This window comes from Panthera onca, chromosome F2 (assembly GCF_046562875.1).
Source record: "Panthera onca isolate mPanOnc1 chromosome F2, mPanOnc1 haplotype 2, whole genome shotgun sequence".
In the NCBI taxonomy this organism is placed as follows: domain Eukaryota; kingdom Metazoa; phylum Chordata; class Mammalia; order Carnivora; family Felidae; genus Panthera; species Panthera onca.
Genome location: NC_138356.1, coordinates 28,703,860 through 28,717,425, shown reverse-complemented (window position 1 = coordinate 28,717,425; position 13,566 = coordinate 28,703,860). Strand labels below are relative to the sequence as shown.

Here is a 13,566-nt window from a genome sequence, read left to right as displayed (position 1 = left end):
GAACTTTCCTACCCTGTGCAATGAACTTGTACATTGTATTATGAGCTTGTAAGGACTTATGTTATTTTAATGCTTTCAGGTAAAGCTCCTCCTTTGTCATTATTCTATGTTTTTGAGAAAGTATGGAGAAATGGAGATTGCTATAATCAACAGAATCTAGTTTGAAAAAGACCTATGTAGCACTTATAAATGTAAGCACATATTTCTATCATGTTCTCAGTTATGTCATAAATACAGTTGCAAGTTTATATACCACACATTTATATTAAGTTTTAGAGGCAAAATATTTAAAATGATCTTTTAGATTGGTAGTCAATTATTAACTAAGCCTTTGTAAAGTCAGAAACCCAACGAATGTTAATTTGATTTCTTAGTTTCTTTATTCTAGTCATTACATTCTGCTAACATCCTCTACATTTATAATGACTGGTACCTGAAACACTACTGACTGAAAAGGTGTTACTGTCATGAATGATTGAAGAATAATATGAAACTCTACGTATTCATAGCCTTGTACCACCACAGTCATCTAAGGAATACTATGTTCATATTGTTTGGCTCTAGTGTCTTTGTTGTACTTATCTACTAATGGAAGAAGAGGGAGACTAAATTGATCCAGAGAGAAAAGCTCCTGGAGTTATCTCTGAAAGAAAAGGTCTAATTGGAAGAAGGGTGTTGGAAATGGCAGTAGTATGTCAGGAGAGTGCCAGGTAGGGAGAAGACTAGAGAATCAGGTGTGAAGGATTTTGCAACAGCTCAGTGATGGGGAGTGATGGGGTTCAGATGAAATTGATGGTTTAATAAGAACGTAAGGACAAGAGACTCTGTGTGTCTGGTGTGTGTGTGTGTGTGTGTGTGTGTGTGTGTGTGTGTGTTATGTTATATAATCCCCCGCTTTCCTGCCCTTTAAGAGACCTCAGTGTAGACTTTTACATCTTAATGTTTCTGGAATCAGTTTTTATTTCTATGGAATGTGACATCTTATGTAGATGAACCTTACTGGGCAGGCAAGAAGGGTCAATTTTTTTGATATTTTGTATGTATTTGAAGTAGGATGAGATATGAAATAGGACAGTGAAACATAAAATGAGAAATAAATGCAAGAGAAGTGTACTTTTAATTCTGGCATATTCCCCAGAACGGATTTGCTTTGGCGATATACTATACTGGCAGCTGCATCATAAATATATCAGCTCTCTGTCACAAAGAATTACTGAGTAGTGATCATTTCTTAAATTCCGAGTAATTTCTAGTAGATTTGTTACTACATGTGGAAATTTACAAAGTCCAAGAATTTAGATGTTTACTTTAAATGATTGTTTTTATTTAATATTTCCATCATCTGTTCAGGGAGTCTTGGATGGAGATTAATTTTTTTTATTAAAAGTGCTTGATATTCAATTGATGAGTTAATCCTCACCACGACCGTGTGATTTAAGTGGTATTATTTTCCCCATTCATAACTGAGAAAACTGTGGTATAGAAATGATAATTTGCACAAGGAGTATCTGATAATGACGAGTGGGGCAGGGTTCAAAACTATGTCCATCTAATACGCAACCCACTTCTAATCTGCCAGAATGCACTCTTACACATAACAGCAACATTCTTGACCTAAGCTTTTTTGGGGGCGGGGGTGGGGTGAAGGGGGAATTTATATTACTGTTTTAAATTTTCATAGCATTTTGCACTCTTTTAAGTTCCACGACAAGTTGCTTTTTCCTATTACACAGAGCTTTTCCTTTTTGTTTTTAACTTTTGGAGGCAGCTTTAAACCAAGCTTTCAGCACACCTGAACATTTGGGCTTGGGTTGCTTTGTCTAAGGTGGGCCTGCTTGTATAGTTGCTCAAGAGGGAAGACTTAGACTCAGAGGGTAGAGAAGGTCAAGGTGGTGCTGGCAAGGGGCAATCATGGAACCAGCAGAAAAATCTGTACTAAGTGTTACCTTTTCCTTGTCAACCCTCTCACATTTTCTATTTCTCTTTGCAGGGGCACCCCTGCTTTGCCCAGCAGCCCTCTTAGCTTGAGGGTACCATCTTGGGTCACTACTTACCACCGTTCCCTTGGGTTGGGGACTGTAATAAATTAAACTTTGGGTGACTTAGTTGTTGCTTCTCAGCCAATGCTCACTTAAGAATTCTAAAGAAGAATCTTGGATGAAACCTAAGCACAAGCCCCTCAAAATATCCGATACTGCTGTCCAAGCAAATCACTCAACATTTTATTTCAATTTATTATTTAGAAAGTATTTTTCAAAAAACAAAAGGCTCAGTTTCGTCAATCCCCGTTTCCTCGTTACTCATTCTAAATGTGCATTGGTATCTTGACGAGTAAAATATCCACTCATTCTATTTAATGACAAAAAAAATGCAATGGGTTATATTTACAGTGTACTTGACAGGTATTAATCACTTTCACGTTTGCTTCCTTGGTTCTGAAAAGGACCCTCTGAAACAGACAAGGCAGTATGTTGCCACTTTACAGATGCTGCAGTAGAGGCAGAGAGAGAAAAAGTGACCTGACCAAAGTTGGTTAGCTGAGAGAGTAAAGACTAGAGCTCAGGGCATCAGGATCCTGCTCCTGGCCTCTTCCTGCAATGCAGCACCAGCAGCATGTGGAGACGGGTGGAGCTGTTGGGGCTTAAGTCCTCTATTCTTTTGAGTCCACTGTGCTGAGCTGGTCAGAGCAGGGAACTCACACCAGAGGGCCATGCTTCTTCCCCCACTGCTCCAGGTACCTCACTGGTCACTGACATTAGGTTTAATCCAAGTGTGGTTCTGGACCAGAAGCATCAGCACCACCCAGAAGCTTGTTAGAAATGCAAATTAAGGAGACCCACCTCAGACCCACAGAATCAGAACTTCTGGGGGTGGGATCTGAAGTTCCCAAGTGCTGCTGATGCTCAGTAAAATTTGAGGAGCATTTTAACTAAGGGGTTTCCTGGCTGGTCTGGTTGACAGAGGAGATTAGTTAAATATTTTAATTTTGTCCTTTGGGTAGATCACAGTACTTCCTAACTGATGTTCTTTGTGTATAATTATGTACTGTCTTGTAATAATTGTAGGGTAGTATAACAAAATTATTAAAGTGGTGGAGACTTCCAGGGGCAGCTGGGTGGCTCAGCAGGTTGAGCGTTGGGACTCTTGATTTCAGCTCAGGTCTTGAGCTCATGGCTCAAGAGTTCGAGCCCCACATTGGGCTCTGAGCTGACAGTGGAGCCTGCTTGGGACTCTTTCTCTCTCTCTCTCTGTTGCCTCCCCTGCTTATACTCGCACTCTCTCTCTCTCTCTCTCAAAGTAAATAAACTTAAAAGTGGTGGAGGCTTCCAGTGATGGTTTAAGTTACTACTATTGGTATTCAACTTTTTTGTAAGTACAGAATCTTGTCTTCTTCAAAAGACTAAATTCCCCAAGCATGAGAATCATGTTCATTTCTATTCTCACAATACTTGGCATAGGCTTCAGAGGAGAATTGGTGCTTGAATCTATTTTACTTTAGTAAATCTTGCCATTAACTATTAACGACATTGGACTAAAGACAAATATGTTTAGTGTGTGACTTCCCTCACATATGCATCTTTGATTACAGGACATATTTGATTATAGGGCTTACAGGACTAAGTGCTAAACTTTATTAGTTTTATTTTTTATCAAAAAATCATTATAATAATATATTATATATAATATGTAATATATATCACACATATTAAATTATATGATATATATTACACATATTATATGTTACATATTACACCATTATAATCATATATATACACATTTTACATATATATAATAATATATATACATTTATATTTTATATATAAAATGTATATGTATATGGCCTGAAGCTTACACATATGAACTAGACCTGGTAAATTCTTTTGAGCTTAAATTTATTCATTTTAAACAGAGCAACATGTATACTATTCCCATTTCATAGGGACTATATGAAGATTAAAAAGGATACAGCAAGTAAATATTTTCTAAGAACTACAAGGTCCAACACAGATCATGCTATCTAACTTTTCTTTTGAACACTTTACATTTTCAATCTTCTGTGTTTGTCTGCTCTTTTGTTGTTGTTGTTGTTTTAATATGAAAGGAAAAAGTGAATCTGAAGTAGAATGAGGATTTTCAAGTGACAGGAGTCTTGGATCATGTAATCTGTGCATCAAAAGACTAGAATTGACTCATAATTTTTCATGTGTTTGAATGAGGATAATGAGAAGGATGCTAACTGGCACTTCTCAGATAAAGCTGCCAAGGTTTAAATAACACAGTAGATATTGGTATTGGGAATAAAAAAGAACTTTGCAGTCATAAAGACAACATGTCTGGAAGCAGAGTTCCCAAGAAGGCTTCAGAAACTCTAGGGTCAGCTCAACTGCCTGACTAGCTTAGCGCCCCTCCCTGTAAGAGTCTGGAAGTGACTCTAGCAAGTAGAGTCACTAGCAAGTAACGTTTTGATAAAATTTTCGGGTCTCAGTGTTGCCACAGTCAATATCTTGTAAGTTGAGCTTTGTCATGTGCATTAGGCTTCTATCTACTAGGAAGCCTGAGCTAGAAGATTATCATTAGGTTTACTGTGAGTGGTTTTGCTGAATGGAAATCAAACTGTGGCTGCAGTTTATAGGAAAAAAAAAAAAATCCCTAAAGAGGGAGTAGAGTGCTAATAAAAATTTAAAGTTTAAAATGCTCTCTTGTGTGAGTATTTGTGGAACTAGGTTTAGATAAATTTCATCCATGTCTTTTTATCCTGATATAAAGACTTACCACTGAAAAACTGAAAGACTAACAGATTCATATTCTGATGATCTATTGTTTTTTTTATTCTGATGATCTATTGTTTGTAATTACATAATTACTTGTGCTGTGGATGATGTACGAACTCTGACATCGAAAGTACAATTATTCTAAAAGAATAACTGTTAAATAAGCACTTTTACAGGCATTGCTTTATGATTTTGGTGAAAAAAATCAGTCCCAGACAATATTATTTTAAGGTACTACACAGAAATTATCTACTTCTGGTCAAACTTTTTGAATTTTGTAATTTTTCCAAATATTAAATATTTTAATCTGGAGGCCAACAAAATTGCAAGTGTGAAAAATCTTTAAAAAATTTTTTAAAAAAAAATGTTTATTTTTGAGACAGAGAGAGACAGAGTATGAGTGGGGGAGGGGTAGAGCGATTGGGAGACACAGAATCCAAAGCAGGCTCCAGGCTCTGAGCTGTCAGCGCAGAGCCTGACGCGGGGCTAGAGCCCATGAGCTGTGATGTGAGATCATGACCTGAGCCGAAGTCAGATGCCCAACTGACTGAGCTACCCAGGGGCCCAGCAAGTGAGAAAAATCTTAAAATTTTTGTTATGGTTTTATAGTCTAAGGTATGGCTGCTTCTCTTAAGTACAATTCCTAGAGAAGCTATATTTCCAGATGACTAGCAAAATGATTGCTGAAATGCATTAATTAACCTTTATATTCACATAAAAGTGTTTTGTGAGAACAAATGTACACAAAATGTTATCTTTAATCATGGTTAATAAAAATGGGTTATATAAACACAGGTTTTACTACTGCAAATGTCTCCTTGACAAATGACAGGACCTGATTCCTTTATTAAAAGATAATTAGCAATGTTTCACAAGGGATTCAGAGCCTTCCTCCTGCTTGCTTGCTTTTGACGTAATAAGATGAAGAGTCTTGAAGAACATCTAATGATTATACTAACTGTGGATGCCTGGGTTGTATATCTCCTTTAGTTCTAGATTTATTTCATAAAACAAAATATTGAAGTTAAATATCTGGTGTTTATGGAAGGAGGTAAGGGCCCATTTTAAAATGCGATAGCCATGATGATATTGATTACATTAAGTCAAGATTTTTGTTTGTTTGTTTCCCCCCCAGACCTGGTCATCCTGATGTGTCCACACCCAAAGTCCCTGCTGATTTCTTAGCTGAGCCTTCAGACAGCCATGTGTTCCATACATTATACCCCCTCAGAGCTTTTTTTCCCTCAAAGCCTAAATCATGGCAATTATTCTTAATGAATCCCGGGTCAGGTCTTAAAGGTAATCATCAGGTTGAGTGTATTTCCTCTTCAAAGTGTGTCTGTGCTAGCAAAGGATAATCTCAGGATTGTTAGACAAAATGGAGGTTTCACAGGTTTGACCTCCATGGTGGGAACACTTCTGCCACGGAGCATATAAGAGTGGCTAGTACTGGTTAAAAGGACAGATTCTGGGACCAGATGGCCCGGGCTCAAATTCTGTATCTAACTGTGTGACCTTGGGTGAAAATCACTTTATCTTTCTGTGCCTCAGTTTCCTCATCTGTAAAAGTACCTACTTTTTAGGATTATTGGATGATTAACATCACTAATATGTGCAAAGTGCTTAGTTCCTAGCCTGTTATATATGCTACATAAGGGTCAAATCAATAAATAAAAGTCATTTCTCATAGACACTCTATAAGGTTTAGGTCTACGCCAGAAAAATGAATCTTGAAAGAAAACAATGGCAGAGAAAAACCTGTCAATGAACAACAGCAACAACAACAACAACAACAACAAAGGAAGGGATAACCTTGAGGCTTAATCCAACTTTGTGTTGACTAACAGTATATCCTACCAACTTTGTGGTCAGTTCTATTTGGGACTATGCTTTTAGTGCCCTATTTGGGAAATGTTGTATTTCTAATTGGAGATATTTTATGTAGTATAATTTTTCAGGTTGCATTTCCAGAAATGTAGTAATGTTTGCATGGTCAGCCACCCACTGCATGGGAGGACTGACATATGGTATTTTTGATAGTATTCTTCAAAGACCAATTTTTTTCCTCTGGGTTGACTTTCTTGAATAGTATCAAATAATGGAAGCCCTTTATTGGCTTAAGTAAGGAGAAAACACATGTGTAATCTGTTTCCAATTATGCACCCACACTCACTAAATTATTAATAATTTTCTCATGTGCTATCCAGAAAGAAATTCAATTGGGTAAGTAGTAAGTATGGGATATGTTGAAAAGCAATTTTAGTACTGTTCCATCTTCTGTTTTAATTTCTACAATATGTGGAGTATTTGTAGCAAATTAGCTATATGGCAAACGGGTTACAGACTTTTAGATTATCCCATAACTGAAAGGTTGTGTGTTGAACTTGTTCTGCACATTGTTTTGCTAATAATAGTAAGCTAGCAATATTGATTTATCATCTTCCCAACTGTGCCACAAGCCATATTCGTTTTGTGTTAGATACACACACAGAGTCAAATTCTCATTTTCCACCTTTCTCTTGAAGGTCTTCTGCTGAGTGCTACAATATGAATATATTTTTAAAAATCCAATTAAGAGAAGGTGATGACAGAGAACACATAACTCCCAGAGGTATACAATCCCTAAAAGAATGAGTTTGGAAACGAAATATTTTGTAAGGATTGCCATGCATTTGAAAATATTAAGACCTAATATCAAAGCTTATTGTGGGAGGAACATGTATATCACAGTTCTCTACTTCTAAATCTGATATGTTTGGTGGTTAGAATCAGCATCATCTGGTAGTTTGTTAGGAATGCAGAATGTCTGGCCTCAGTGAGACCTTCTGGATCGGAATTTGCATTTTAATGCAAATCACAGGTAATTCATATGCAGATTAAAATTAGCAGGACACAGTAATATGAAACTATTAAATATTTTACAGATGGATTATAGTTTCATGAAACATAAGAGAAAAAAAAATCCCTGCCAATGCAAACATGAAAAAAAATCCACTTTTGATGATCCTAAAAATTAGTTTATGCTTGTTTTTGGTACCTCTCCTCAGATATCACTTTGTGTCTACCTTTTAACTGCTAGCCTGCAGGCTCCCTGAAGGTGGACATTGACATTCAGGTGTGTCCACAACATCTGGAGCACATTTTAAACAAATGAATAAGTAAATAATGTTTTTGTTTAATTTATTCCTTTATTCAAACATTAAAACATTCTCTTCCTAAATAATTTTGCTATTACCACTGACTATTTTCTACCATTCATCCACTACAAACTCCCAAAAGTAACATAAGTGATGTAACAGCAAGGTAATGAAACTAGAAAGTAAAATCGTAACAAATAACTAACCAGGGTCTACACCTACTTCCAAGTAAGTCTCCTTGAAAAGGTGAACACTCTTTTCATCCACTAGGGTAAAGTATGCCATTAATTTATTGAACAAGCAACTGAATGTTCCAGATTTAAAAAAAAAAAAAGATTTTATTAAATAGCATTTGAAACTGGGTTAAAAAAAATCAGGGGTGCCTGGGTGGCTCAGTTGGTAAGGCATCCGACTTCTGCTCAGGTCATGATCTCACCATTTGTGAGTTCACGTCCTGTGTCGGGCTCCGTGCTGACAGCTCAGAGCCAGGAGTCTCCTTAGGTATTGTGTCTCCCTCTCTCTCTGCCCCTCCCCTGCTTGTCCGCTGTCTCTGTCTCTCTCAAAAATAAACACTAAAAATATTAAAAAAAAAAAAAAAAAAATCAATCATCTATTTCTTAAGAGAACTTGATTGCCCTCTAGTGGGGTGAAAGGTAATGTGGACTCCAAGGTTTTCCAATTGAGAGAAGGAGGAAAGAGAACTAGCCTCAGTTCTCTGATTCGGTCTTTTCTTCTTGTTTGACAGATGTCTTGCATTTTCATATAAGGTCACAGACCCTGAGACAACAGAATAGTGTGTATTTTCCCAAGAACCAATAGGAAATTGATGTGAGCTGGAATTAGGTATCAGCAGCTTGGGAGCAGCCACACCCAAAGCAAGTAGCTTTGGGCCAGCTTCATCCAGGCTTATGAGCAAGGAGCTATTGCAGGGGAATAGGGCATATAAGTCAGTTCTGTTCAGTTGGAGTAAAAAACAGTGGTGATCGATAAATCAGGAATTTTCCTAAAGATGGTCTGGATTCATTAATGAGAAAAATGCTCAGTTAAATATGTAATCGATTCATCTCCCATTTCATTTTTAACTATACAGATTTAACTTAAAATTCTGGATGATAGCAACTACTAGATATTCACAGAATTAAATAACTATTTCGATCCTAAATTACAGGGAGGAAAACTATCTTATTGTGTGAATCAGCTTTCTGGCACTCTGAAATGGCTGAAGGGCACTCTTGAATCCGGGTAAAATGTAACCTCTTGCAGCCTTTTCATCACAGAGAACCGGTTATTTGGTAGAAGACATACTGGGCCACACGATTGAATGCTTATTCCAGAATCTATCCATTAATAATTAAAAAAATCCCCAAAGTAAGCAAACGTGTTTTTAGTGCAACAGATAAAATCCTGCTAAAAATGTTAATGATTAAGAGCAGAGGCAATTGTTCTAACAATAAAAATACTCCCCTCCCCCTTAGGATGGAATCGTTTACTACAAATTACTTCACAAAACCATTGCGAATTGTGACTGAACAAAGTTCCAGATTTTAATGTTAAAACCCATTCAATCTTAATTATTCATTATTTCAAAATGTACTTTCAGAGAATTTTAACATGTGTAGACAAATATCACCAGCTATATTAATTTGTACCATCATTCTAGCCATGTGTGTTAGGAATACGCTGGGTCACATAATGCTTATTGCAGGCTCAGCTTACTCAGCAGGTATTAATCACATATATCATTAATTGATAAGCTACTGCTGTTTCTTTTTTAGTTTTATCTTGAAATCCTGACCAAATCCTCATTTTTCCACTTCTGGTTATTTATATATCCATTTAGAAGGCGCCCACTTCATCGGTGAAGATAATGGGGAATTCTATATGCACCTAGTACAATCATGCTGAATAATTGTTTAATGAATCAGGAAAAAGCACCCGCCCTGGTGATTAATTGATTATGCTTTGCAACTGAAACGATGTCAAAATCCGTTATTTTAATATTGCGGAGGTTGTACTTCTTTTCATGTTTTGCAAATACAGCTTATTCATGGCAGAAAGGACCCTTGCATTGTCATATTATGGGTGGGATTTTTATTAATGGGATAGTGGCTACCATTTCAAGATCCAGGTTTCTGTGCAGAATTGAGACTGTATCAAGAATCAGCAATTGGAAGATCAGTTTCAAAAAAAAAAAAAAGGAAAAAAAAACAGTTAAAATTTTTTGCATAACCTGTATTTATATATTGATAGATATAACCTTATGGAATATACAGTGAAAATCATAACCTCTTAATTATAAATGTATAATTTTACCCATTGCAGTAACAATTATGTGCGGAGAATTTTCCAGCAATCTTTGGCACACAAATCCTACTCTTAGCACCTGCACGTAATATCCGACCCACATGAACATACGTGATCCGGACAGGGATTGAAAATACATTCGCTTTATAATGTAAAATGAACAACAGGACAAAAAATTCTTTTTTTAAGGGGTGGGGGAGAAGGCAGGGAGGAGTAGAAGGAAGAAAAGTGAGTGCAACAAAGGTTAATAATCCTTAATCAAATTCAATCACTTGAACCTTTTGAACACATAAGGCCGTTGAGTCATGAAATAATATTATAATGATAATGATTTAAAGTAATATTGATAGTGATGAGTTTGTAGCCGCCCTCCTGCAGCAGAAACCTCTTGGTGGGGGTGCAGAGCGCAGAGCGAGATCGCCCCTGTCCCTCATTCTGAGAACCTTTCTGGACTTGCGGGTGAACCGCGAACTGTGCGAAGCGGGGGTAGCTCAGGACACTGCGCAGAAACCGGTCTCCCGGGCTGCACCCGCGGGGGCGAGCGCCCAGCTCGGGGGAGGGGAGTACAGGGCGCGGCGCTGGGCTCTGCAGGGCTGGCAGCGCTCCACGCGCCGGCTCGCCCAGTGCGCCCCCATCCGGCCAGCGGCTGACTGGTCTAGGTCGCAGCTGGGAGGGGTGGGGCCGAGCCGCGCCCCGCTGGATTAGTGAGGGTCCTCCTAGAGAGAGTCTCCAAAGGGTCTTCGTCCCGGGAAATAATAGAGAACCGCGCGTGGGCCGAGGGTTTCAGCTAGGGGAAAGTGCCTGAGCTCCGAGGGCTAGGGGAGAGCGAGAAGAGAAAAACCCTTCCCGCACCCCTGGGCAGGGGTCACCTCTGCGGTCTTGCGGCCGGCTGGGGTGGGGCCGCGCCTTTGTGTGGCCGGGCGGGGCTCGAGCCAGCTTTTCTGCAGGCTCTGGGCTGGGAGGGGCTCGGCGCCAGGACCCAGAGCAAAGCCGGGTGTCTGCGCATCTCGAGGGGTGTCTGGGCTGTTCTGGACTGCGGGGCTGCAAAAAGGGGCTCTAGGACTGCAGACCGTTCAACAGCCTTTCACCAGCTCCGTTTCCTTGCCGAGCCTCGGAGCCCGAGGTCTTCCCAGCACCACGGAAAGGGTGGGGCAGGGCGGAGCTGTGCAGAGAGAGCCCTGTCCATCGCTTTTCCCCTTCTCCGCAACCAGCACCGGGTCCCGGGGGAGGGGTGCTTCCAGCAGCCACCAGACCTCGGGTGCCTCCCTGCCTGTCCACCCCCGGGGCCACCGAGCGCCAGAACCGTGGGACACTAGAGGCGCACGACCGGTGGGGGATCTCTGTGTCTGGACTGTTTCTCTGATACAGGTTGAGCCTATGAAAATTGCCATTTTTCGGCCCTGTTTGACCTACAAGACGGGTATTTCGCGTGGCTCAATTTAAGAAGTTGGCCTTTCTTGGATCTGTATTATGATTATATCTACACACACCTAGGTTCCCGAAGCTTTTACTCAAAATGATCAATGAGTTCAAAGAAGCCTTCATCGGCGTCAATGTCTAGCCACCCTATGTGGTTTTGAAAAGAAAAATGTTAACCCACTTTTTCCCTCCTCTCTCTGTAAAACGGAACAATGAGGCCAGGGTCGGGAAGGCTGGGGCAATGGTCGGGTCTGTTTCGGAAATCGAGGCTGGGAGTCAGGAGCGCGAAGCGCGGGGCGTGGCCCTGCTGTCCCTCCTGGGCTGGGCTCCTGGGCGTCGCGCTGCGTTCCCCACCCGGCCCTCTTTCGGCTGATGCTGCTGCACCCCGCAGCGGGGAGGAGTGAGGGCGCCGGCGCGGCTTCGCACAGGGTGGGGCCGTCCGCATTGTGCGCCCAGCGCTGCAGGTGCCTCCCCCTGGGACCGCTCGTCCTCACACAAAGAAACCCCACCCCAGTGCCTTCGAAACCGCTGTCCCTCCACCCCTCCCCACCGCGCGCTTCCCCGCCCCTGCAGCTGCCCACCCGCGCCCTCCAAGCCCTCCCCGACTTCCTCTCTCCTTCCCCTCCCTTTCCCTAAAACAAAGGAGCGTAGCACCCCCACCCCCGCCCTAACCTCCCCGCACCGCGCCCCAGGACTAGCGGTTTCTCCGACGAGACAATACCATAAAATTTGCCCCGTTCTCCACCCGTTCCCCCCCCACCCCCAGTCTCCACCCATCTTTCAAACAGCCTAGAAGGGACCGATTTGACTTCGCATTCTGTTTTTTCTTTCCCTCACCTTGCCCTCCTCTTCCCCATTTTCTTTTTTTAACTAGAGAAGAAATAAAGGATGTTACAAAGCACTTTCCAAAATGTCCCTTAACCCCATTTAAGGCAAACAGTAAAGGTAGCTCCCCCCACCCCCCACGATTGAGCCCTAATTTTAAACATGGAAACAGAATAAATTCTCTACCCATGGGAGGGCAACTTACCTGCTTCTACCTTTCAAAAGAAAATTTTAGTTTTAGATTTCCATAGACACCCTCTTTGCCCTTCCCAAACCCCCAGAACTGCCTTCGTCCTTCCTGGTTCCTGTTTTACCCTTAACGTCTTTTTCTCTATAAAATATCTCTGAATGCCTTCAAAACTCTAAGAGAGAAGGTGAGAGGTGGGCTCCAGGTCGAGCCGAGGGAGAACGAGGCGCGATGCCTTACCCATTGCTGTTTTAGCCATTGTAGGGATGTGCAGATGCTGAGCGGTGGAGAAGGCGAAGGGTCCAGCTACAGCAGCGGAGAGAGCGAGAGAGAAGACTGAATAAGGCACTGAGTCTGCAGAGTGGGACCGTGCGAGAGAAAGAGCAAGAGGCAGGAGCCCATGAATAATTATCACTCAGAAGCTCAAGCAGATTGGCTCCCAAGGTCCCCTGACATGACTCCCGCAGAGTCAGAATCTCCAAGCATTAAATATTGATCGACCAATGGTGCTGGAGTACAAAGTACCAGAATGCAGTTTGAAATGGAAATCAGTCCTTCCCTAGCAGCTCCCCCCCGTTTTGGGGGCCTGATAGTACAGTCCAAGTAGAGTGGAGCCTTAGCCCAGAAGCCTCCTAGGAGCTAAGAACTGGGCTGTGCCTACCTGGGAGCCAAGAGGATTGACTTTGCTCACACTTGTTTTATCTCACAAATAGACATGAAAAAGGTGAAGGGATTTAAAGCTCTGAAAAGTCTTCGCAGCATGCCGACTAGTGAAAACATCTGTTTAAACGTTGTGGTTTTACTTGTTCATGTTTTCTCTTTCACCTTTGACCCTGTTTTGGTAGTTTCTAGTCCCCCAGAGTGACCCCATGTCTGGCTATGGTAGCAACTTGAAACAGAACTGCATTATTGACTTTTGTCT

At 41.0% G+C, this 13,566-nt stretch overlaps 1 protein-coding gene across 1 annotated transcript in view; it reads right to left on the bottom strand.

The window, feature by feature from the left end:
- STMN2 (stathmin 2) overlaps nucleotides 1–13,120 on the bottom strand; it is a 45,772-nt gene extending 32,652 nt beyond the window's left edge. The window contains exon 1 of the mRNA XM_060610773.2: nucleotides 12,885–13,120. Coding sequence (XP_060466756.1) covers nucleotides 12,885–12,903 — 19 coding nt within the window. The 5' untranslated portion in view covers nucleotides 12,904–13,120. The remainder of the gene's footprint in view (nucleotides 1–12,884) is intronic.
- Nucleotides 13,121–13,566: the final 446 nt, after the last annotated feature.